General features: G+C 37.3%; 3 protein-coding genes across 4 annotated transcripts; all 3 read right to left on the bottom strand.

The window, feature by feature from the left end:
* Window positions 1-15,246: 15,246 nt before the first annotated feature.
* Window positions 15,247-19,422, bottom strand: LOC109185045. 2 transcript variants are annotated; one of them, XM_019335044.1, is made up of 7 exons: window positions 19,148-19,422; window positions 18,195-18,286; window positions 17,733-18,109; window positions 17,439-17,562; window positions 17,045-17,344; window positions 16,679-16,786; window positions 15,247-16,592 (listed from the first exon to the last, which is right to left on the bottom strand). In XM_019335044.1, the coding sequence occupies exons 3-7, from the start codon at window positions 18,107-18,109 to the stop codon at window positions 16,209-16,211; spliced, it is 1,293 nt and encodes a 430-aa protein (XP_019190589.1). In that variant the 5' UTR covers window positions 18,195-18,286; window positions 19,148-19,422; the 3' UTR covers window positions 15,247-16,208. The 2 variants fall into 2 exon arrangements, with proteins under 2 accessions (XP_019190589.1, XP_019190590.1); XM_019335045.1 differs by having other exon boundaries at window positions 18,195-18,281.
* Window positions 19,423-19,606: 184 nt separating this feature from the next.
* LOC109185082 lies at window positions 19,607-21,064 on the bottom strand. Its single transcript, XM_019335076.1, has 3 exons — window positions 20,690-21,064; window positions 20,473-20,572; window positions 19,607-20,386 (listed from the first exon to the last, which is right to left on the bottom strand). The coding sequence occupies exons 1-3, from the start codon at window positions 21,022-21,024 to the stop codon at window positions 19,613-19,615; spliced, it is 1,209 nt and encodes a 402-aa protein (XP_019190621.1). The 5' UTR covers window positions 21,025-21,064; the 3' UTR covers window positions 19,607-19,612.
* Window positions 21,065-21,220: 156 nt separating this feature from the next.
* Window positions 21,221-23,268, bottom strand: LOC109185049. Its single transcript, XM_019335047.1, has 2 exons — window positions 21,351-23,268; window positions 21,221-21,279 (listed from the first exon to the last, which is right to left on the bottom strand). Exons 1-2 carry the CDS (start codon window positions 23,266-23,268, stop codon window positions 21,221-21,223), a joined length of 1,977 nt encoding a protein of 658 aa, XP_019190592.1.
* Window positions 23,269-27,224: the final 3,956 nt, after the last annotated feature.

Raw genomic sequence — 27,224 nt, 5'->3', positions numbered from 1 at the left:
AGCACATGGTCCACATCCATAAACAAAGTTCTCCTGTAAAGGTTTTACTACGAGCACATGCTCCCCACCCCCAAAAATCAGAGCAAAAGCTAACAAAAATCATACCAAAAGCTCAAAATTCACATATAATAAAGTGTCTCTGGACATGTCTTGGTATGTACAATAAAGATGTTAGTGTTTAAATTTTGTAAACCCCAACTTGTAATTGACAAAATTATTATGGCAAAACTAGCTAGGTCAAGTTGTGTCTGTTACAGTCACTAAGCGATGATCTTGCGGAACAATCACTATGCCAGTCGGGTTTTGGAAATTAGCAGTTGATTTTGCAGCCCTTATGACCAGCAATGCAGTTACCATATTGATGGTTTTAGAAACCATTCTTAATGAAGTCAAAATTGGCAAAAAAAGGAAAAATGGCAAGTAATCTTGGTCTACAAGGAAACCCTAGAATGGTTACTTGTCATCCAAGTCTCAAAGTATTATATATACTAGTTGTTTACATGGGAAAAAGGTGAGAGAGAAAAAAATTAGAGAGGAGCTTTACAAGAAATATCTTTCAAGATTTGAATGTCAAAAAATCTCTCTCCACGAGTTACAAAGAAAATACTTTGAGTTATCATCTTCTCAAGACACCATTGATGATATGAGTTTAACAAGACTCTTGGGAAGAATTACTATAGAGTTTAAATCAGTGGACTGTATTCCATACAACTGTGGGAACAGTGGTGAGTGGGTCAGCAAGACGGACAACAACATCACGGATCTCCAAAGGGACTTTGGACGCTGAAGCACAGATCTCCGAGCTCGACAATCCTCTATAGCTTTCAAAAGATTGGGTATTACCGTGTGGTGTGTAGCACACATTGGGTGAGAAGGTTTTCTCTTACCTTCTTTTTGATTTGTTGTTGAGATAGTGGATTGGACTCACTGATGGTGATCCCCCAGACGTAGATATTGTTGTATCGAACTGGGTAAACAATATTATGTGTTTTTAATTCTGTTTGATTTAATTTCTGCACTAAGACTTTTCACTGATCTACTAACTGATCTAGGACAGTGCTAAGTCAATCACTCAAATAGAATCATACTGAAATATTATCTAGACACAATATACAACACGAATACAGAAATTACAAAAGACAAACAAAAATGCACTGCTTTCTACCTCAAAGTAACAACGATGAGAATATATTTTCTGTATATTGATAAAGAACAGCAGATACAAAGTATATAAAGACATGAAATAGAGATCTAGTCTAATACTACTAATATAATAGAGATCTAGTCTAATACTACTAGTAGAGTCCTAATACTCCCCCTCAAGCACAAGGTTGGTCAGCCAAAACATTGAGCTTGCAACGGACTAAATTAAAACGGACAGACGAAAGAGACTTAGTAAAAATATCCGCTATCTGATCTTTGGTAGAAATAAAATTGACTTGTAATTCCATCTTTGCGACTTTATCACGAACGAAGTGGTAGTCGATCTCAATGTGCTTGGTGCGAGCATGAAACACCGGATTAGCACACATATAAGTAGCTCCCAGATTATCACACCATAGTTTGGGCACAGAAGGTGACGCAAACCCGATTTCCTTCACCAGAGAGACGAGCCAAGTAACCTCTGCAGAGACATCAGCCAGTCCTTTGTATTCAGCCTCAGTTGATGAACGAGCCACAGTACGCTGTTTTCGACAAACCTATGAGACAAGATTGGTCCCCAAAAACACGGCAAAACAACTAGTAGATTTTCGATCATCAAGATTGCCAGCCCAATCCAAATCAAAATATGCATGAATATCCAGAGAAGGAGAATAAGCAATCTTAAGACCAAGATGTAGTGTCCCATATACATACCGTAACACCCTCTTAAGAGCCGCCCAATCCGCAGTAGAAGGAGATTGCATGTGCTAACACAAACAATTGACTACATAGGAAAGATCAGGACGAGTTACCGTAAGATATTGCAGAGCACCTGCAAAGCTGCGATACTGAGTACGATCAGCGTATGGTACCACGACATCAGTGTGACACCCCGTAAATCCGAATTCCAATTAGGGATTAATTAAGTAATTAATCTTAGTTTAATTGATAGTTTAATTCCTAAAATCCTGAAAAAATCAATAGTCGGGGACTAATAATTGACTAGTCAACCCAAGTTAATGAGTTGTACTCTAAGCTTTGCGAATAGTTCCCTTGCCCCCTTACACTTTTCCATCTTAGTAAGGGTAATGAAGACATTTCACCTCATGATTGTATCTCAAGCTAACCTAGAGTGATCTTTCATTCTTTCCCTAACACTCTCAAAACAAAAGCTCCTCCTTCTCTCTAGAATTTAGCTAGCTTCTTATTCAAGCCAAGTTTGGGCATTTCAAGATCTTCTAAGTTTGTCTCCAAGATTCCACCTTTCCTACTCTTGAGCATCTAGGAGGGTAAGATCTTTGGCCCTTTAGTGTTTTTAGTGCTTTTAGAGGTATCTTTTTCTAAAGATGAAATCTTTATGGTTTTGTGGAGTGTTCTTGAAGTTGGTGTTGAAGGAGAACCTTGTTAGAAGCTTGTAAAGGTGTATTAAGTGAAGGTTTAGACTACAAGAGGTAACCCATGCTTTACAAAATCTATTTTACTTACCTATATGATGATTTCTTGGATTCTACATGTGATTTTGCTATGAAATGTGAGTGTTGATGCATTGTCTTGTGAAAATGCATATCTAGAGCTTGTTATTAGGTTCTTGTATGCCATTGCATGGCTATTCCTTTGATTCAAGTCATATTGTTGTATTTTGTGAGATTTTGGGTGTTTTGGACTTGAATTTGGTCTTGGTGTTGAAAATCCCCGAAGGGATAATTTTGGTACAGGACGTGTAACCGCGGGCGGAACGACGGGCAGAGCTCCACCCGCCGCCCCACCCGTGGGGTACAAGGCCTTGGGAAGGTGGTTCCCGCGGGCGGAACCACAGGTGGGGGTCCACCCGTGGCCCCACTCGCGAGGTACATATATGTTGGTTGTTGGGGATTTGTTCCCTGTGATTCTTTTGACTCGGTAATTGATGTTTTGACTTCCCGGTGTTCTTTTGTTGGGCTTTTGAGTGTCTTCTTGATGTTTCGTATGTCTAGAACTACATGGTAGGAATCCATGTAGGTTTTGGTGTCTTGAATCGTGCTAAGTGTTCAACCTTGTGATTCGTTGAACCATGATGAGTCTTGTGTGTTGTTCGGAACTATGTTTTGTTTACCCGTTGATAAACACGCTAGTTCGATGTTGAAATGCTAGCGTGTGTGGTTTGTTCTTTCTTATTGTGGATGATAACTTGTGTTGATCATCGTTGTTGTCGGATTGTGATCCTTTCCCTGTTAAGTATGGTTTCATATCTTCGTGTGATCCATTGAATGATTCCTATGATGGGTTGTGTGTGTGGCTGCACCTGGATTGCACGATTAATGGAATGGGACATTAGTCACCAAGGTACGGCAGTGGTCCTCGTGGTGGCCGTGATTATGGAGTTTGTGACCTGTGTGTCGGGTTCACGTATTTTGGGAGGGCTTCGGCCGTGTGTTGTGATGGGTACCCTCGTGTACTATGAATTGGTGGAAATTGTTGGCGGTCATTGGCGGATGGGAACGACGGTTCCCGAAGGGATAAGGTTGGATTGGATGTACAGGGATCCAGGAGGTAATGGTTGGAACTAGCTATAAGGTTGAGGGTAGCCATAAGGTTGGAACCAGGCATAAGGAAGGATTATTGAATTCGTGACGTGTGATGTCACGAAGGCATGTGTTGCCAATGTGTGTTTCTGTATTCGTGATGAGTAATGTCACGAAGGCATGTGTTGCCAATGTGTGTTTCCTTATCCTCATTTGTTGAGCATGTCGGGTAATATTCTATTGAGTGATGGTAGAATACGCCTTGAGTCTTACTTGTGTTACTGTCGTCACTCCTTGATGTGTCTTGGGATGTGTTCCCTTATCCTTGTTATGAATGGTACAGAGTCATTGCGGTTGACTTTCTCTTGATGATTTTGAACTGATATATAGACTGTATTCCGTTTCGAAAATGATTTTGTAATAATTATCTATATATGCTATTGACATGTATTGATGGGTTACCAGCATTATTCGCTGACCGGGCGTCGTCCCATTTATTTATGTGTTTTTCAGGTTCCGAGTAGTCGGCGAGCGCGTTAGAGATGGCTAGTTTAGTCTCCCAGACAGTTAGACTGTGTTTTGGGCCTGTGTGCCCCTTATGTTGAACAATACTTTAGATTGTTGTTGATGGTTTTTGCCTGTGCGTTCACAATGGTGTGAGCGTGGCATAGCACTCCCTTTTTTCTGGCTTAATATACATATAGACTTCCGCTGTGTTTTGTTTATGTTTTGTGGTTAGATTATCTTGCATATTTAAGTTTAAAATGGCATGAAAATCGGGGGTGTTACAATCAGTCTAGGCCTTCGCGGTTGAAACCTGAGTGGCCACGGGCTTGCAATCAACCATACCCACTCGTTTTAGAATATCCTTCATGTACCGTTGTTGAGACAGAAGCATGCCATCAGACAACGGAACGGTCTTAATACCCAGAAAAAACGAGGGCACACCCATATCACGAACTTTAAACTCAAGAGCCAACTTGTCAATAAGAGCAGTCACATGAGCCGAATCAGAACCCATAACCAAAATATCATCCACATAAACCAGAAAATATAGACGAGCATTACCATGTGAATATATAAATAAAGAGACATCCATCTTGGAAGGTGAGAAACCAACAGAAACCAAAAAATCATGCAAACGAGTGAACCAAACACGGGGAGCTTGCTTAAGCTCATATAAAGAACGTTGAAGGACACAAACGTGCCCGGGCAAAGTTTTGTGTTCATAGCCAGGGGGCTGGTGCATATAAACCGTCTCAGCGAGATTGTCATTTAGGAAAGCATTGTGTATGTCCAACTGTCGAATAGTCAATCCACGAGAAATAGCTAAGGATAAAAGAAGACGTATCGTAGTCGGTTTAACCACGAGACTAAAGGTCTCAAAGAAATCCTCACCAGCAACCTAATTGGATCCCTTGGCAACCAAACGAGCCTTGTAACGCTCAATCAAACCATCAGCTTTCCTCTTGGTTCTAAACACCCATTTACATCCAACCACATTCATACCTGATTTAAAAGGAACAAGCCGTCATGTATTGTTGTGCACCAAGGCATTAAATTCCAAATCCATTGCAACCCGCCATTCGGGAAATTTGACCGCTTGAGTAAAACATGTAGGCTCAGTAGTGACGTCAGTAGATAGAGAAACATGGTCATGTGGTCCCGAGCTCCGCGTATTCTTCGTATGAGACCGAACGGGCGAGGGAGCGGGAGGAGATTGACCACGGGGTCGGCCCCTCGGCTGAGCAGGTGGCTGGTTCATGACTGTCTGCTCGGACTCGATCACGGACGACTTGGCAGAAGCGGGCTGCTGGCGGTGTGGCTCGGGTCTGGTTATGGGCACGACAGGAGGGTCAAAGGCCGAGACAGCACTCGGCTCACCAGGAGGCACAACCGGCGCAACACCCCAAGGCTCCGGGCGTGGTGCGGGTACCTGTGAATCAACAGAAGCAACAAAAGGAAAGACAGTCTCATCGAACGATAGATAAAAACCTTGTTAGTGTTAGTGTCTAAACAACGATAGACACGAAAAGACGGAGGATATCCTAGAAAGGCACAAGGAGACGACCGAAACTGCAGTTTGTTGCGATTATAGGGCCGCAGATTAGGGAAACACAGACACCCAAAAACCTGTAAATATGAGTAAGAGGGCGGAAACCGATGCAAGAGGTAGTGAGGAGACTTATCAGACAAGACACGAGTGGGCATTTTATTGATAAGATACACAGCAGTTCCGAAGGCATAATCCCAGAAACGAAACGGAATAGGGGATTGGGCCATTAGCGCCAATCCCGTTTCGACAACATGGCAATGCTTGCGTTCTACTCTGCCGTTTTGTTCATGAGTATACGCACAGGACTACCTGTGACGAATACCCAATGACGCGAGAGTCAAACCATCCTTTTTGTATTCTCCCCCTAAATCAGAGTGAAAAGAGAGAATTTTACGAGAGAAGAAACGTTCAACAAGTGACCGAAACTTATCAAATATCGCATATAAATCAGACTTAGCTCGCATAGGATAATACCACACATAACGAGTGTAATCATCCACAAATAATACAAAATATTTAAAGCCATTTGCAGAAAGTATCGGCGCAGGGCCCCAAATATCTGAATATATTAATTCTAAAGGATGCAAACTAGTACATTCAACACGCGATAAAGGAAAACGAGACGACTTGCCTAATTGACAAGAGGAACAAATATTGGGCAGATCACTGGAATTAAGACTAGAAGAGCCTAAAACTTGACGCAGAACCTGAGAGTGTGGATGCCGAAGCCGCATATGCCAAACGAAAGAGGACTGTGCAGCAACAAAAGCAGCGGGAGCCGGACGCGAGGCAGACCAGGCATATAAACCCCGGACGCATGCCCCTTAAATAGAGTGTTCATGGTTTGAATGTCCTTCACAAAGAAACACGAATGGTGAAACTCAAAAAAGACATTATTTTCTTTAGCAAAACGCTGAACAGATAATAACGAAGAAGATAAACCAGGAACATGCAAGACATCAGACATACGAAACGACCTAGAATTAGTGCCTAACGAAGTAGAACCAACAGTAACAATAGGCAAACCTGTACCATTGTCGACCCGAAGTGTCTCCGGAGCATCATACGTAGTAGAGGACGTCAATAAGGTGGGATCAGGGGTAGCATGATTTGTGGCATCAGTGTCGGGGAACCATTGAGAGTCGTCCATAGAACCATCAACACCAGAAATGACAACATTCGCCTGAGGATCTGGATCAGGAGTGAAATGACGCCAACACGCCGTAGCTATATGCCCTTGCTTGTTGCAAATCTGACACCGAGGGCCCGAGTTGGACCGCCCCTGGCCACGACCACCGCGCTCCCTGCCACGGTCGCCACCACCTCGGTTTTGCAGACTGCCACCGCGGCCACCGTGACCCCCACAGCTTACGGCCAAGGCCGCCGGTGCGCCGAGAGCCCTGCCGTCATCCGAATAGATCCACTCCTGCGAAACAAGAAAATCCGCAACCTCTGGGAGGGGAACGGGAGCACCACGGGCTAGGGTTGCCACCATCGATTGGAATTCCGAGCGCAAACCACGAAACACGTACAGATTCTGATCATCCAACTCAACGTGATGACTGGCGAGAGCCAGTTCATCAATCAACATCTGAGCGCGACCAAGGTAATCAGATATGGAGGAGTCACCTTGGCGGAGCCCTTGTAGTTCGCCGAGCAGCCGGAGAGCGCGAGAGCTAGTGGACGATCCTAGGGTTTGTTTGTTCAAGGGTCTCCTCGGACAAGGAAGTACCCTTGCCGACGGCGAAACGAAGGGTCTCCTCAAACAAGGAAGAGATGAGCATGGAGAGGATGGCTTTTTCTTGCCGACGCAATGCGAGCTACTGCGTCGAGAGATAGGAAGCCACCACCGGAGCGCTGTCCGCGGTCGACGCCAGCGCCGGTGACTCCGTCGGAAAGGGCATAGAACCATCAACAAACCCTAGAAGCCCTTGGCCTTCAAGAAACGGAAGCATCATAGTCCGCCAGAACAGATAGTTCTGGGAGGTCAACTTTAAGGAAACGAAGTAGTGAGCCTATGAAAGGCTACCACTCGCAGGCACCAAAGGAATCTCGGTAACGGTCCGTTCAGAGGAACCAAGAACAGAGCCCTCATTAACACCGACATTTTCCATGGGAGAAAACCTAGCTGATACCAGATGAGAATATATTTTCTGTATATTGATCAAGAACAGCGGAGACAAAGTGTATAAAGACATGAAATAGAGATCTCGTCTAATACTACTAATATAATAGAGATCTAGTCTAATACTACTAGTAGAGTCCTAATAACAACGACAATAAACAAAACAACCAAACACAGACATTAATGCACTGCTGTCTACCTCAAATAAAGTACGAATCAGCATAAATACTCATTTAAAGGTTCTATGTCTACCAAAAACCTAATCTCCCCAAAAAAAACCCTAACTTTTTATGGAAAACTTACAATTTGGCGCAGTAGCAAACTCATTAATCCTCCGACTCATCATGTTGTTGCTCCAATGCCTTCGAATTTGCTCAAATGCCTACGATTTTGCAAGGATTTGGTGGATTTTGGTGGGGAAAAACATTTAGGGTTGCGTTATGTTTGTAACTGGTTCTTCGACACTTAACCAAAATTCAACGCTGCTAAGAAGAAGACTAAAGTCATGAAATGACTAAATTGGCCATGGCAAATCGGAGCTCTCGCCGGGTTACTAACGGACTACGACCGGAGGGATTAAATCAACTAAAAACAGTTATTTTTGGGGACCAAATCGATGAATAAGCGATTGAGGGACTACGACATTTCGCTAATAATTGAGGGACCAAATCGTTGATTTTCCCTAATTGAAATATATACAATACTATCCCTATTTAGAGGGATTCTATCAATGGTAGGAATCAAAACTTATAAATAATAAGATTCTATTAATTGTAGGAATCAAAACTAAAAAATAAATAAATTAAACCCCCCCCCCCCCCCTAATAGCACAAACAGAGTAAGCAATATTTTTTACAAAGTATAACACCCCCCCCCCCCCCCCGCCCTAATTATGTACTTTTTTAGTATGCATATGACATACCCTAAATGTGTGCAAACACGCAAACTGGTGTGTGCATTTTACTAAGCGTCTCCAATGTTGTGGAATAATATTGAGTACTGTGCATATTTGTTCATGAGTGTGTGCAATACAAAACCATAGTAGTGTGTAATAATGCGGCCCAAGGCTGTGAAGCCATACGACCCTATCTATAGTGTGTGCTTACTATCATGTATTTTTGTATAATAGTGTGTGCAACATTTTTTTGTTACAAAGTAAAACCTTCCTAATTTTATATGTTTTTTTAGTATGCATATGACCTACCCTTAGTGTGTGCAAAAGATCAAACAAGTGTGTGCAGTTTATTGAGAGTCCTGATGTTGTGGAAGAATATTGAGTACTGTGCATATTCGTCGATATATAAGTGTGTGCAATAGAAACAAAAGTGTTGTGTAATAATGCTGTCTGACGCTATGAAGACAAGTAACCTTGCCAACTGTGTATGCCTATTAACATGGAGTTTTTGTATAATAGTGTGTGCAACAGTGTGTATATGTTTTGTAGTAAGCATACGTCCTACCATTAATGTGTGCACACACACACAAACAGGTGTGTGCGTTTCACTGAGCGTTTTATGGATTACATTTACTTTACGTTGAGAATAAATAGACGTTCTGTTCAACGTTGACAATAATCGTGTGCATTTGCGTATCAGAGTTAGTGCTTGATCTAACCCAACAATTGACTAGTTAGTACACAAATCGTAGCACGCCAACATCTATATTATCCCAAAAATAAGGCGGTGTGTATATGAAGTATTAATTAACCCTATGCATGAGCATAGTGGAACCTGTGCGTGATTTAACCCAGCATGCATGTAGAATTGTATGCGACGATAGTTATGGTCAATAAATTGGGATAACATAAAAAAAATGTAACTGTGAACAAATCATTCAATGGGGTAACCTAAAAAATAGATCAACCGATTCATGAAGTAGGTGCACAACAATAATCCTTACAAATGCACCAACCAATAAGCACACACCTCAAATATAAACACAATTTACACCATCACGCCCCTCACGCACACACAGCATCAACCCATAACCCACGAACAATTCCAAAAAGCAAGGCCCAAACCCCATGCACACACCGTTATCATTGGACGCACAAAGCACAAACCAAACCCCCAGACGCACCACCACATCCAATTCCACTTAACCCAGCCACCACACACCATATATACACACAGTTAACACCACCACATATCATGCACAGACTACTGATAAGGGACGCACACACCACTAACCCAGAGACCATAAGTATACAATACACACGCTACACACCCATGATGCACACGACTATAACCACCACACCCGCTGCCACTAAACCCAGCCCACATGGACCAAAAACAAGCAACCCAACCTTCTATGGTTTTCAGTTGAGATTATGATATATATATATATATATATATATATATATATATATATATATATATATATATATATATATATATATATATATATATATATATATATATATATATATATATATATATATATATATATATATATATATATATATATATATATATAGAGAGAGAGAGAGAGAGAGAGAGACCTACCATGATTATAATTCCATGGCAATTATAATCCAATTAAAACAAGAAACCAAATTACTATGTCACCCCTATACATTAATTATGTTCTAGAGTTAATACCTGATTTGGTCACTCGACTATTAGAATTTTACCACTTTGGTCATCGACTTTCAAAATTGTCTAATTACATACTCGACTATGCAAATGTTAACCAAAACAATCCTCAATCTATTTTCCCATCTATTTCTACAGGTAAAATAGGAATTGACCGGAGGAGTCCGGCGCCATCGTTAGGGTCAACTGGCTAGAAATTCTCTGAAGGGAATCCGCAGATTGGACCAGAATCATTGTAACTGCAAATTCCCAAATTCCCACAATACTCAAAAACCTCGCTTTGATCAGTCAAAGCAGACCATCTCACAGTCTGATTTCCATTTCTCTTGGTAGAACTATAAATCCTGAGATTCTCATCCCCATCCAACTTCACAAATCTCATAATATCACCCTCGTCGGCATAAAAAAACAGTTCAAGGGGCTTGGAAGACCTAGGTCAAATAGTGATAGAATACCAACTAGGAGCATACGGAAACTAGGGGAACTCAAGTTCACATTAGCAGAAGAATTCAATCAAGAATTATAATAAGCAATAATATTATTCCACAAAAGCGTTAAATTCTCATTTCTCTCTAGCTTAAAAGAGTAATTCCCAGATTTTAAAGCTTTATTCAGAGTAAAATTTTGCGAAGGAACAATGGTGTCGGTGGGATTATCGAAAGTAGACCAAATATTTGAAATGGTGGCTTTTCCGAGAATGAGATTACCGGAGTCGTCAAGACGGGCGAAGGATACACCGCGGCTGCCGGTGTTGGAAGTCCAGATAATGGAGGGAGACGGTCCAGTGTCGGAGGTGAGTTGAAGGTCGCCGTTGGAGAGGAAGCGAAGAGTACCGGAGGAGTCAACGGCGCTGGAGTCCCCGCCAGCGTTCTAGATGGGTATTTTGGCGTCATTGACTCCTCAGCGGAGAGCATCGGAGGAGTCAATGGCACCGAAGTCCTCAGTCTAGAGTACCTGGATGTATAAGGTCTCGACCGTCTAGACTTGCAGCGGGGATCGATTGCGACGCCAAGTGGGAAGACCATCGGCGGAAAGGCGAGCAATCACCATCGGTGGCAATGTGATTCCAGCCCTTCGAAATCCTCCAAGAACGACGAGAAAGGCGATTTGATAGAGATTTTGCATTACGATTAGCTTTTAGGATGGGAGGAGCGGTTCTTTTTTATTATTTATTTTTTCTATAAATGAAGCCAAGAACCGAAGAACCGAGACGGCAAAGACAATGAAATTACATGTTTATCTTCAGTTTTAACGTTTGTCAAACGGCAGCTTAGGCTGAGGACTAACTCGGTCAGAAATTGCATAGTCGAAGATGCAATTGGACAATTTTAAAAGTCAAGGACCAAAGTGGTGAAATCCTCATAGTCGAGGGACCAAATCGATAATTAACTCTATATTCTAATTTAACTGAGAATTAAGAATAAATCTATACCCTTGACTAAAAATATTCAATGGATAGGATCTAATCTCAAAATCCCATATAGATAAGGTCAATCAATTTGAAGTTTAAGACTAAACATAAAAAAATCACTATACTCGGAAGATCCTAGATCATATTAACTCTTTTTTTGAAGCGTTACTCTACTACTTTGTTGGGAATATTGTTGTGCTACTTTGAGTACTATATTGCTCAATACTTTGCTGGATTTTGACAAACATTTTTGACATGTTTTGAATAAGGCTAAACTATGGTTGTGGTTGTACCAATCATTATTATTGTGTGGACCATGGTCCATACAAGTTGTTTGGACCATATTTTGTATACCGTAAAATAATGTATATTCAATACAAAAATAATGTACATTCAGTACAAAAATAATGTATATTTAGTATATTAAAAATGTAGTTTTTATTATGGTCCACATAACATTGTGTGGACCATGGTCCACACAATAATTTGCCGTGGTTGTACTAGCTAGTTTTAATTAGTAGTTCATTATTTTAGCGTTACTTTGGGTAAAATAAAACTAAAATTTAAATGATTAGGGATTCTATAAAATTCTAAAACATTTTACATGCATCATCAAGAATTATTAATAGAATCTTTCTTAATAAAATATTTCCTTGTCTCTTAAATTGAGTAAATTCACCTTTGTTTTACATGAAACCACCACTAAATGTATAATACGAGTATCAACTATCAACTCTTTACATTTTTATCAACAACTATTAGTGACACCCCCAAATTAAATATGGCTAAATATTTATTAATTAATTGTATTTATTTAACTAGTGACCTATAATTGTCATGAATTACTTATTTAGTGGTGGATTATTTTTCTAACTACTACAAATTATGTGCATTAGATTTTATTTTTTATTTTTTGAAATTTTTTGGGTACAAATAGCTTCTTTGTTTGTTTTTTTATTTTTTTTGTTTTGTTTTGTTTTTTTTTTCCTTTTTTGTTTTTGTTTTTGTTTTTGTTTTTGTTTTTTTTTTTTTATTTTTATTTTATTTTATGTTGGGTAGTGGATAGATTTTCACATGTGGGTTGCCAACCCTAGTTCAGAGGGAGGGTATGCCATAATACTAGGTTATATCGGACTTATCATGTGTCATACCAACCTATAAACATTGTGTTGTTGACTTGTTGCATCACAATTATATATTGATCTATCTATGCCAGTTTATGTTTTCTATTTTGATCAATCTATCTTTTCCACTTCAATTACATTTAAATAATTTTTTAAAAAAATGGTATAAATAATTTTTTTAATTTTTTTTGTATTTAATAAAATTTTTAATATGATTATATATATATATATATATATATATATATATATATATATATATATATATATATATATATATATATATATATATATATATATATATAGACACACACACACACACACAATTTATTTACTAATACTAAATCAAAGAGATCAGATCAAATTGAACTTCTATAATATCTTTTATTACAATATAATGCCTTTTTGCCAAATAATAATAATAATAATAATAATAATAATAATAATAATAATAATAATAATAATAATAATAATAATAATAATAATAATAGTGATAATAGTAATAGTAATAATAGTAATAATAGTAATAATAATAATAGTAATAATAGTAATAATAGTAATAATAATAATAATAATAATAGTAATAATAGTAGGATGTTTTTGTCTAACACATACTACTTTTGTATATGAGGAGTGTGTTATGCATTTTTTATGTTCGTGTCCATATGCTATCAATGTTTGGCATGTTTCTCAAATTCCTATCCCCTCTTTTAACAACAGGAGTTTCATGCAATGGACGGAGCTGTGGCTTGGAGGTGCAACAGGTTATGCTCGTGATATACAAGGTCAGATCTGTGGTTTGCTTCATGCCCTTTGGGCGGCTAGGAACTCGCCGGTTGGGAGGGTAGTATGCCGGTTCCGCAGTTGCTACTCCGGCTCAATCGGCGGCCTAGAAGGCCTGGGTGGATAGCGAGCAGCGACGGGTCACGGCTTGCGGAAGGCAGTCCGTGGCAGTTTTATCCCATCCCCCCATGCAGCAGCGGCTTTTCATTGTTATGTGGACGCTAGTTTCCACGGTTCACAACACACGGCTGCGTATGATTTTGTTGTTCAAGATAGTGACGCCACCTTTGTGGCGGCGGGAAATGGCCCATTGGCGTGTTCATATGATCCTCTCCTGGCGGAAGCAATGGCGATGTGTGAAGCCCTCTCTTGGTTAAAAGACAATGGATATTCTGATGGTAGAATTTACACGGACTCTTCAGTTTTGGTTTCGGGACTTAATTATGCTAGTTCTTTTCGCACTTATGTTGGTTATGTTTTATTGTCTTGTAATCGTTTAATTTCAGCTATGCCTGGAACATTAGTTTGTTTTATAAATAGGGATGCCAATCATGTGGCGCACACCCTATCGAAGCATGTAAGTGCGATAGCAGGACGCACATTATGAAGGGATGTACCTCCTTCTTTTATTGAACCCGTTGTGGCTAATGCAATCTGATTCTTTTAACTTTCAAAAAACATACTACTTTTCCTTTCTTTGTTTCTTTCTTTCTTTCATTCATTCATTCATTCATTCATTCTTTCTTTCTTTCTTTCTTTCTTTCTTTCTTTCTCAACTTAATTAATATGATAAAATAAACTTTCTTTCTTTCTTTCTCAACTTAATTAGTATGAAAAAAAAAAAAATCACACTTACCCCTAGGCCATTGGTTTAGTCACTGCTGGAAATCTCGCGTTTTCCGTCCAACAAATATTGGACGGAAAACGCAATATATTGGTCGGAAACGACGTTTCCGTCCAACATACCGACCAAAAGGAACATTCGGAAAAACCTCCGTGGGAAATTCCGTCCAACTACGATTTTTCGTCGGAAATAGCGTCCAACGAACAAAAAATGGACGGAAATTCCGGATAGAATCCCACCATTTTAAAACGTGGGAATTTCCGTCCAATTTTTTGTGTTGGTCGGAAGTTCTTACCAACGTTGGACGGAATATGAGCATATCATATTTTTGTGTTTTCCTTCCAATTGTTGGACGGAAATTCAGACGAACTGTTGAATGGAAATATCAAGTACTTAATGTTATAAATTTCCTTCCAACTGTTGGTAGGAAAATATTAAATCATATTAAATATTTTTATTATTTTTATATTATCATAATTTTATTTCTACCTATTATTATAAATTATATCATCAACAAATTAACAAACACACTAAATTTCAAATTGAATATATATATATTGGAAATTGTACATTTATTAATAAAACTTTCAAAAGTCTATACAAAGAGCCCAAAAGTGACTCCGCAAACTAACTCCAAATCTTACAACTAAGCTACTAAAATGGCACCAAGTAAATAAACAAAAGGGTCAGTAATAGGGGAATCAAGTCTCCCTTTGCACAGCTGAGTTTCAATCACATAAACATAAACCACCTGCAAGCCAAGTAAATAACATACAAGACTTCATTTCTGCAACTAAGCAATAGTGCAGATCAGTCACAAATCTAGGTTAGAGTCGCCTTATACTACCACTGTTCTAGGGGCCATATCCCCTCCAATCATCCTTCAATTATATCAAGAGCTCTGCCTAAGCTCCATCTCTACTATTCCTGCTGCAATCAGTTTCCAACAGCCTCATCCCTGTGGATCACAGCCCACAGGTCAGCATCATTATCAAACATCCAAGAGGAATCCTTTCCCAAGCATGAGATCAACCTCCCCAAAGCAGCATCCTCCATTTTTAAAGTCTTGAATGCTGCTGCAGTCTTCCAGAAAGCTCACTAGCTCAGTAACTGCCACTGTCACCAACCTCTCAGCAGAACCTGCAAAAAAACAAATTGTTGTTTTTGCCTTACCCCTTCCTTATACCACCCTCCACTCATCCCCAATGTTACTAGACTCACTCTCTCTCTTTTTCCACATGACCATGACAAGGTTCCTATCTGCAGCGACAGATCACCTTGTCATTCCAGCAGCACATAATACCTTTTGAAAATATATTTAAACATCAAAAACATTTACAACAAAAATATAGTCATATTCATAGTACTTCCAACAACATGCTATTTCCATACACCATAAACATGTTAGGAACACGAACAAGCATATACGAGTTTCTCCCATCAAAAAAAACATGTGCTAACTTAATGACTTCATAACAAAAGAGAGGCTAGCTAGCACTGTCCAAAAAAACTTAAACCTACCTTTACTAACTACTAGGTTAGGGAGTTATATTGTGCTTAACCACTAAAAACTACATAGCAGTAAGAACATTACCATACACCAACAAAAAGTCATGAAAATATATACCGCTTAATCTTCATCAATAGGTGCTTGTGTTTCATCATTGGTTGAAGTAGAGTTGTTTAGATTCATGGAGGCTAACCATTCAGAATTTGGACTGAACTGTGAAAATATAGCACCCATCTTATCAACCTGCTCCCGGAACATCTTGTTCTCTTCCCTAAACATCTTGTTCTCTTCCCACATTTGTTGAATTTCTGCTATCAAAGCTGCATTGGAAGATGACACTCCTGATTTAGAATTTGATACCCTTGAAGCCTCCGGGAAGTAATGTTGAGTAACTGAGCCAAACCCATATACATAGCCTCCTCTCTTTACACCGCCGGTTGCCTCCAACCACAACTGTGCATTCGATACATCAGGCTGAGTTTGTTGTAAATCATTTGCTGTATCCTATAGAATAAGACAAAGCATGTTCACCTACTAAAATAATTTCATGTGATAATTAGAATAAAAGTAATAAGAATAATATTTCTTACAACAACTTTCTGTGCTTTTCTACAAACATATGCTCCATTTCCATTTTTGCGCTTATGAGTGTGTTCATACAAGGCTGCATGACTTGGATCTTCTCCCAACTTTTCTTTCTATTCAAGAACAATATACAAAATACACAACATACTCAGTATAATATTATAGGATAAACTATATTAATTATTTTCAAACTTAATTGTTAGATGAATAAGGGTTGTTAGAGTTATATTAATTATTTTCAAACTTACTATTACAGAATTTTGAATCGTATGGCTAGTAGTCTTTCAACCTATGTATAAATAGTCCTTCTACTTGTACAGCAATATATGAAATACACATACTGTTCTGGTATTCCAACACTTAACACTTACCAATCTTCTACGATGCTCAGTCATTGGAATAGAACCACAACTATGAAGTGATGCACCTAGTCCGCCGCAGTCTGAATTTTTATTCTTCTTGTTTTTTTCGGAGAGCTTTTTGAACTCCTCACTCTCCCAAATGCGAATTAAGCCAGCCATCACGTCATCTGAAATCCAGTTTGGTTTGGTTCTATTTTTTGCCAAGCCCTCACGAGCTTCTCGAAGATGGTCTGAAAGCAACTTTGCACCTTTTTTTTGAAAGATGCGGCGAACAGTATCCTCCTCCAATGGATCCCAACGATGCTTTTTCTATTGACAATCAAAATAAATTCAAATTCATGAATGTTTTGTAAATTCTGCAATTCAGTCACAAAAAGAAGTGATTTCACATTCAATTACTTACCCTAAACTCATTAAACCACACATCTTTCAAATGTTGAGGAGCATACTTAAATGATTTTATTGGCTGTGTGAACATCCGTTGTATACAAAGTATGATCTCACGGTGTGCTGTATGAGGCTCAAATCTGGATTATCATGCAAAACGAATAGCAAAAAAGAATAACAAAAAAGAATTACAATTATTGGACTGCATAATCACTTTCCTAATGCATGTAAACAATTTATTAAAATCCATCATACTAGTTAGCTAAATAATTGCAGCAAAAATCATAAATTAAATTAAATGAAGTCTTACGCAGCTCCGCCAACTGTGCGAATAAAAGTTGTAAATCGGTCTGATGGAATCGTTCTTGGCGGTGAATCTGTTGGCATACCCTCTCCTCCACCTAAAGCAGCTTCATCAATACGCACCGAAGCTGCATCAGAAGTATGCTCGCTAGGCTCTTCAGTAGTATGCTCTATGGGCCTTGAACTTGAGGGAGTACGCTCAGAGTTAGTGTCCTCCGACCCTCTATGGACTTGATTAGGTGGTGTTTCCATTACAGCTGTACTTCCTTCTTCCGGATCATTAATTGATGCATGCAACGATGGCGGTTGTGAGATGCCAGCTTCTGAATGACTACCCGTAACTGTTTTACCTTTACCTCTATTTCTTTTACGTTGGTGTGACATCTAAACAATAGTAAAGTGATCAACAAAGAAAATATGAGTTATGAATAATGGAACTTCAAGCATAAATTATACCCAATTTGCAAACCTTGACAGCCACTTCTTGATGATCTCTCAACACAACATGGTTTACTTGAGCAATAGAGGCAGCTGCAAATGGTTCCTCTTCATACAACTTTGCTGGCACATTCATATTAGAAGATTAAACATCCCAAAAAAAAGGTAACATTACTTGATTTATTTTTATTTGTTGAATCTATCTTAAATAATTAAATATTAGCTGATTAATCTATCTTAATTTCAATACAAAACTTCCAATTTCACTAACATTACAGTAATGTTATGCTTAATTACAGTAACCAATTCACTTAGGCTTAATTTCACTAACATTACAGTAATTAGTTAGGCTTAATTTCACTAACCAATTCACTTAGGCTTAATTTCACTAACATTGCAGTAATGTTATGCTTAATTAGAGTAATAGTTAGGCTTTATTTCACTACAAAAATTCCAATTTCAATACAAAACTTTCAATTTAACATTACAGTAATTAGTTAGGCTTAATTTCACTAACCAATTCACTTAGGCTTAATTTCACTAACATTACAGTAATGCTATGCTTAATTAGAGTAATAGTTAGGCTTAATTTCAATACAAAACTTTCAATTTAATATGGCAGTAATTAGATAGGATTAATTTCACTAACTAATTCACTTAGGATTAATTTCACTAACCAATTCACTTACAGTGTGCACTATCTGTAGAAGTTTCGCTACTCCAGGCAGAAATTTTCTATGCCTTCTTAGTGTCTGTGTAGGCGTGTGTGTATATGAAGCAGAAATTTTTGAAAGTGTAGAGATTTCAAAAAATAAAGCAAGGCATTATAGGGAGGAGGCACTACGTAAAGCGAAATTAAAGCGGAAAAAAGGGTTGTTGTGACTGAAATTAAAGCGGAAAAAGGGGTGTTGTGACTGAAATTAAAGCGGAAATAGTATATATAAACTGAAATTGAAGCGGAAAAAAAGGGGAAGGAGGCATTACCGGAGATTTCACAACACCAAACAGCAACGTTGTGACCGCGGTAGGCTCGTATACATACAGATTTGGCGGTAGAAGGCTAGGGTTCTTCTTCCCTTCTGGCAGACAACGAAGCAGCAGATGAGGCTCAGATCGACTGGCACGAGGATACGGTGGTTGTGCACTACGGTCGCAAATCGTGGCGGAACATGACGGTGGTGGCACTCAGTTCGCAGGAGTTTTCGCCAGAGAGACTCAAAGTGGCATTGAGAGTATGACTGTCGATAAGAGAGACTGAAAGAGGGTATCTAAAAAATTTTCTTTTTCCCACCAAGAGTTCCCGCTTCTCTATTTCCACTATTTTTTTTTTTTCGCTTATTGACTTATACATATATAAAATAAATATTCACAATATAAGCATAACACATTATCTCATCAAATAACAAAATTAAAAAAAAAAATAAAAAAAAATAAAAACCACAACACCATTCAGTCATCTTCTTCACTATCTCTATTAAATTCAACATTCTCTCCATCCTCATTCTCACTATCTTCATAAACAACTTCATCATCTTGCTCAGATTCTTCACTCTCATCCTCTATTTCATAGTGGTCATCTACTCCTTGCGTACTTCCAATTGGGTTAACTTCAACTTCATCCAAAACTACTGGATTGTGCAGTAAATCATCACCACCCTCTTGATCTAAACCCACATCATATGTTGGCATAGGTATGCCATCATATTGATAACTCTCAATGTGCTTATAAGCATTATCAATTGTTCCTCTTGGTCGGACATTTAAAACAATCCACCAATTCAATTTTTCTCTTATACCTCTAGGGTATGGAATATAACACACTTGACATGCATTTTGTGCAATTATAAAAGGATCATACTTTTTATAATGTCTCCTACAATACACCTCCACAAGACCACTGTCAAAATCCAATTTGGTACCTGTATTTGGAGTTGGGTCAAACCATTCACAATTAAACAACACCACTCTTTTCAATGGAATATTTGGGTACTCAATTTCAACAATCTCTTTCAAAGTGCCGAAGAAAAATGATTCATCATGTGACAAACTTGTCCCCTTTATGGACACTCCAAAATTGTTTGTTGACTTTCGAACACAATGTTCTTCAGTTTGAAACTTAAAACCATTAACAACATACCCATTATATGTAGTAGCTTGCAGTAGTGGGCCGCATGCCAAATCAATCAACGATTGGTTACAAATATTATTTCCAGGATTGTAAACCTGCAATGTTAATAGCTAAAATTAGTTAATTGCATATGTGAATTACAAAAAACAAAAATATAAGGATATTATTCTTATAATATTACATAATCTTTAAACCAGCTTGCAAAATTCTTTTCGACTTCATTATCAATGTCTTCATCAGTGACACCTGGATTGTACTGCCGTAAACCTGTCTCATACAACCTACAAAGAAAACAATTGTAAAATGTCCAATACAAACAATGCATTTAAATAAAGGCATAGTGCATACCTTAAATGTCCAATACAAACAATGCATTTAAATAAAGGCATAGTGCATACCTTAAAATTGGTTGAACCTCTTCACAGTTAAGCAATATATATTGATGAGCTGCGAATCTCTCTTTAGTGTCCAAATATCTTTGACCTTTCGCGCCGATTGGACGGCCTGGTCGATTAAAAACTGATAAAGTTCTTGGCAAGTTAGGGTCAATTCCACCATCGTTCAAATTTCTACCAATCTGTGTCCTCCTACTTTGCACATTATCTTCAAAGTAAAATGATGCAAAATGTGTTGTCTCTTCAATCAAGTATGCATCACATATCGACCCTTCAACATATCTCTTATTCTTCATTTTAGATTTGAGATGGTTAATGAACCTTTCAAATGGATACATCCAACGATATTGGACTGGTCCACCGAGACGTGCTTCATTAGCCAAGTGTACAGGTAAATGCTCCATGCAATCAAACATCGATGGGGGGAAAATACGCTCTAACATACAGAGTATAAGGACAATGGTGTTATTCATTTCATTCAACGTGTCAACCCTGAGAGAAGTTGAGCATAGATCTCGAAAAAATCTGCTTAACTCAACTAAAGCCTTCCAATGTGATTTTGGTAAAAATATAAAGGCACTTGGCAGAAGACACTGCATAAAAATGTGACAATCATGACTTTTCATCCCACACAATTTTGAACATGTTGAATCAACACAGTTACTTATATTTGAAGAAAAGCCATCAGGTAATTTTAGAGTTCTTAACCACTCATACACAACTGTCTGCTGATCTCGGCTCAAACTGTAACTCGCCTTTGGCATAAGATATCGACCATTATGTTCCACCAATTCGAGTTGTGGTCTATGACATATCTCTTTTATATCCAAACGAGCAGCAGGCGTGTCTTTGTTTTTTCTAGTTCCTTTAACATCCATAGCTGTGTAGAAGATGTTATCAAACACATTCTTCTCTATATGCATGACATCAAGGTTGTGACGGAGGAGGTTATCTTTCCAATATGGTAAATCCCAGAATATACTTCTTTTCTTCCAATTATGTGAACATCCAAACCCTTCAAGTCGACCAATTGGCCCATCAGTAATTTTTGGCAACATCTCAATAGTAGGCAACAACTCTTCCCCTGTCAAAATCCTTGGGGGTCTTGATTTCTCTACCCGATGTTTTAAGAAGGAATCACGATTTTTTCTAAAAGGGTGATCCATTGGAAGAAATTGTCGATGACAATCAAACCAACATGTTTTACGCCCATTCTTTAAATAGAAAGATTTAGTATAATGAGTGCAATAAGGGCATGCTAGTTTTCCTGCTGTTTGCCATCCAGATAACATACCATAGGCAGGAAAGTCATTGATGGTCCACATCAACATAGCTCGCATCATAAAGTTTTGCTTTAACGAGACATCATAAGTTAGAACCCCTGTATCCCATAGCAACTGAAGCTCATCAATTAAAGGTTGCAGATAGACATCAATATTCGCCTTTGGGTTGTGTTCCCCGGGAATAATACAAGTTAAGAATATATACGGGGTAGTCATGCACATTGATGGTGGAAGATTATATGGAACAACCATAACCGGCCAACAAGAATATGATTTAGCATTTAAACCAAAAGGACAAAACCCGTCAGCACACAAACCTAGTCTTACATTCCGAGGATCTGCTGCAAAGTCGGGATACTGAGTATCAAAGTGTTTCCACGCTTCACCATCTGAAGGATGACACATAATACCTGGTTGACGGCGATTTTCATAATGCCACCTCATGTGCTCAGCAGAACTTTGTGATGCATACAATCGTTGCAATCTAGGGATGAGAGGCAAGTAATGCATCCTTTTCTTAGGAACTTCTTTCCCACGAGCACAAGTAGGCGGTCGTGGTTTAAACCGAGCCTCGCCACAAAACTTACAATGTCGCTCATTGATATCAGACTTATAGTACAACATACAACTATTAACACAACAATCAATCTTTTCATGATCAAGCCCCAGCTTTGAAATCAATTTCTCTGAATCATAATAACTAAATGGCACTCGATTATTTGGACCCATTATATGCTTATTGTACTCAAATATTTGATCCATTGCTAGCTGTGGAATGTTAAAAGTGGCCTTTATATTCATCATCTTCAATGCATATGACAACTCTGTTTCTTCAACACAACCGGGTGACAAAGGTTGTCTAGCCGTGTTTAATAAATCATAAAAGTTTTGTGCACTTGTATGTGGCTCTTCTTCTTGGTTATTTTCCACATGAAATGGAATAAATGATGAACCACCTACATCAAACACCATTGCTTCATATTGATTATTTTCGTTACGTGTCTCCAAAACTCGCTCGTTTACTGTAGGAATAGGTTCACCATGACAAGTCCATACCCAATAATACGGTTCAAATCCTTTCTTATACAAGTGAACACGGACATCATCAGTAGATAAGTGTACTCTATTCTTGCATTTACTACATGGACACCTAATTGTATTTGTCAACTCGTATACAGAAAGCGTACATGCATACTTAACAAATTGCTCAACACCAGCTAAAAACTCATTACTGATTCCCCTCTTTCCAGGTAACAATCGATTATACATCCATTTTCGATGTTCTGGTATACTTTCCATATATACCTAGTATTAAAGTACAAATATCTCAAAATCACAAATATATATAATAAAAACATTTAATCTATATATTAGTAACACTACACCACCATATTAATTTTGAAGCTATAATATATATATATATATATATATATATATATATATATATATATATATATATATATATATATATATATATATATATATTTTGAAGCTTCTAAATTAACATGCTTTTGGATAATTATTACAATACAACTTCAATTCCATATATAATTGATTAATATAATCTAATAATTATTACAAATTTTATTATATAATGTTAGTTTGTTAGAAACGTACAGTTAAATATTATTTAATCTAAAAATGATTAGGAAACTAGAGAACTAATAATTAATTAATATTAATCCATATATATATATATATATATATAAATCAATTAAAATAAATACAATCATGATAAAAAAATAATAATAATAATAGCATTGCAAGAGTATATATATCCATTTAAAAAAATATAAACACAAATTAAAAGCTATTATACCCAAAATATACCTGAATTTGGAATATACTTCGTTGGAAATCACTCTTTATGTTGTTAAGTACCCATGAAGAAGCAAGAGAAGAGAGTAATGAAGAAGAAAGTTGAAAAAAAGTGAGAAGAAATACGCAGGGCAGATATGAATACTGTTATTTCCGTCCAACGTTGTTGTTGGACGGAAAAATACCTACCAACATTTACTTCTCACCTACCCGTCAATTCAAATTTACTGACCATTAATATATGTTGGACGGAATTTCCGTCCAACATCAAGGTAGGACGGAAATCCCGTCCAACTTTCCGTCCACACAACTTCATTGGCGTAAAGTCGAGATTTTTATTACATTACCGTCCAACATTAATGTTGGACGGAAATGTTGGACGGAAAACGCGAGATTTCCAGCAGTGAGTTAATTATAAATTTCACATAAACTTACTTCTAGCGGTACGGTGGGGTTCGATCTATGTCACAAATATTGAGGGTTTGGTGTACACTCATTTTACACATAAGTGTACAGTTCTATGTTGAGTTTTGAAACGAATTCGCTCGCGATTGACGACGAAATTGAGAAATCTAGGTTATCAATATATATATATATATATATATATATATATATATATATATATATATATATTAAAACTTTTTTTTTTTTGAGAAAGAAGCGTTGTAATAAAAAGGCATTGTAGAAAATTAGATAATTTGGGAGAAAAAGAAAAATAGATTATTTGAAATTAAATTAGTATAGATAATTCAAGTCAATTTTGGTTAATAATTAAAATTGGACAAATAGAATAACGCATGTCATTATTGATAATTCTCACATTCCTTTGTAAAATTCAAAAGCCACTTTCCAAGTACACAACTTAGACTTCTGGCATCAGCATGATTAGTAGATGAGCTCTTAAAAAGTGTTGAATCAAATGATTTGTAAGCCAACAAAGAAAAGAACATAGGTTATCTCAAAAATAATCATTAATTAATTAACATGATGAAAATAATCCTAGCGTTTTTATTTTATTGTTCCCAAAAGATTAAATCTTCAACTCCAATGGCCTCCCACACCCCGGTCTAATAGAATATCTAGAAAGATGTAAATCATTGTAACTCAACTGAACACAGAGGTAAGATCTTTAATTTGCTTACTACGCACAAGGAGCCTCTCTCACTTTGAGAGATTGCTCCTACATTGTTGCTGATGAGACTCGATCTTGATTCATTGTTTCTAAATTTTATCCATGTAACCAACTGAGCTATCCATGCGGGCAACATTTTTGTTTCATTCTTCCAAAAGGTTGAACCCCAACCCTAAGGGCACCCCACACCCCGGCCCGACTGAGCATTTGGGCAATCATTATATCCTACACCACGGCGCACATAGCACTGTGCGCCGCGCGCCTCCCAAAACGACGTCGTTTTGGGGTAGTGTTGGGAGGCGCGGTAGGAAGTTGCTGAGATTATGTGTATTTGTTCACAACGTTATGTGTATTTGTTCACAACGTTATGTGTATTGGTTCATACAGTTATGTGTATTTTTTATACAATTATGTACATTCTTTTTATACAATTATGTACATCCGAATCAGAAAATTTGTGTGTATTATGTTAAGAGTTGATGTGTATTATGTTAAAAGTTTATGTTTATTATGTATTATGTTAGATTATGTGTATTATCTTTTAAAAAGAGTATGTATATTTTGTTATATAATTATGTACATTCATGTATAACATTATGTGTATTCTAGTATAACATTATGTACATTCTTGAACAGCGGGTTTTTTTTAAGAAAAAACTACTGCCATTCACTGGGGCGGGAAATTTCAAAAAAAAATAATAATTAAAACGACGTCGTTTTGCATCTGGGCGCATAGTGCAACGCGCGCCGTGGTGTAGGATATAAATTGCCGCATTTGGGAGGCAATACTTTTGTTTCATTCTTTTAAAAGGTTGAATCTCAACCCTAAGGGCCCCCAACACCCCGACCCGACAGAAACATTTGGGAGGATGTAAATTATGGTAACTCAACTGAACATGAACCACAGAGGCTAGACATTTTTGTTTCATTCTGCTATGAATGGTGGTACTCAAAAGAGGCATGCAAAAAATAATAGACAACCGAAGATGGATAATATCAAAAGAGCCATGAAAGAAGAATAGACGACCGAAGAGGCATGATCCATCAATCAAGCTTGTTGATGATAACCTCTAAATTAATTAATTGAAATAAAAAAAAATTAACTATTGTTTATCAACCCCAACGGCGCAACATATATAATGATATGGGGAAGGTATTATTATATTATGATTTTTTTTATTTGAATGACATTGAAAATCTGTCGCTACTATTTAAGGTTGTACAAGATAAATTTTATTTTTGTGCGTGATTATGCACATGTAAATTACAATAAAAGAGATGTAAAATGCACTAGGAATATCAAGTGTGACGGGCTTGACCGAGAAGGTTTTGACTACAATCAAATTGGTAATCTTCTTATACACAAGAATCATGCTTCATTCACTCAATTAACTACCCCTTTTGGAGCTATTATGAACTCTTTTGACTTTTGATTCCACAACTATTATGTTATTTTTACATTTGATTCTCAAATATTATTTTGTCACATTCATTGTATGACTTCAATTTCCACTTCTTTTTTTTTTTTCACATTCATTGTATGACTTTCATTTTCACTTTTTGTTTGTCACATTTAATCGTTCTTACAAAATCTAGAGCAGAAAACAACTAAAATAGATAGGGTCAATTTGAAAGTTTAGAACTAAACATGACAAAATCACTATATTCGGGTCAATTTTTGTTGTACTCTACTACTTTGTTAGGAATATTGTTGTGCTACGTTGAGTACTATATTGCTCTATACTTTGCCGGATTTTGACAGACTTTTTTGACATGTTTTAAATAAGACTATAATATGGTTGTGGTTGTACTAGCTAGTTTTAATTAGTAGTTCATTATTTTAGTGTTACTTTTGGCAAAATAAAACTCAACTCTTTTTAGAACACAAATAAAACTCAACTTAATTTAAATGATTAGGGGTTATAGTAAAATCCTAATACATTTTACATGCATCATAAGGAATTATTAATTTATACAATCTTTCCTAATAAAATATTTTCTTGTCTCCGAAATTCACCTTTGTTTTACATGAAGCTGCCAATGTATACGAGGTATCAACTATCAACTCTTTACATTTTTACCAGCAACTATTAGTGACATCCCAATATTAAATGTCGCTAAATATTTATTAATTAATTGTATTTGTTTAACTAGTGACAGTTATTATAATTGTCATGAATTACTTATTTAGTGGTGAATTTTTATTTTTTTTTTAAATTTATTGGGTAGAAATAGCTTCTTCTTTAATTTGTTTTATGTTTTTGTTTTTGTTTTTGTTTTTATTTTTATTTTTATTTTTGTTTTG

The sequence above is a fragment of the Ipomoea nil genome, unplaced genomic scaffold, assembly GCF_001879475.1.
Source record: "Ipomoea nil cultivar Tokyo-kokei standard unplaced genomic scaffold, Asagao_1.1 scaffold1310, whole genome shotgun sequence".
NCBI classification, from domain to species: Eukaryota; Viridiplantae; Streptophyta; class Magnoliopsida; order Solanales; family Convolvulaceae; genus Ipomoea; species Ipomoea nil.
This window is presented reverse-complemented; position numbering and strand designations above follow the sequence as displayed.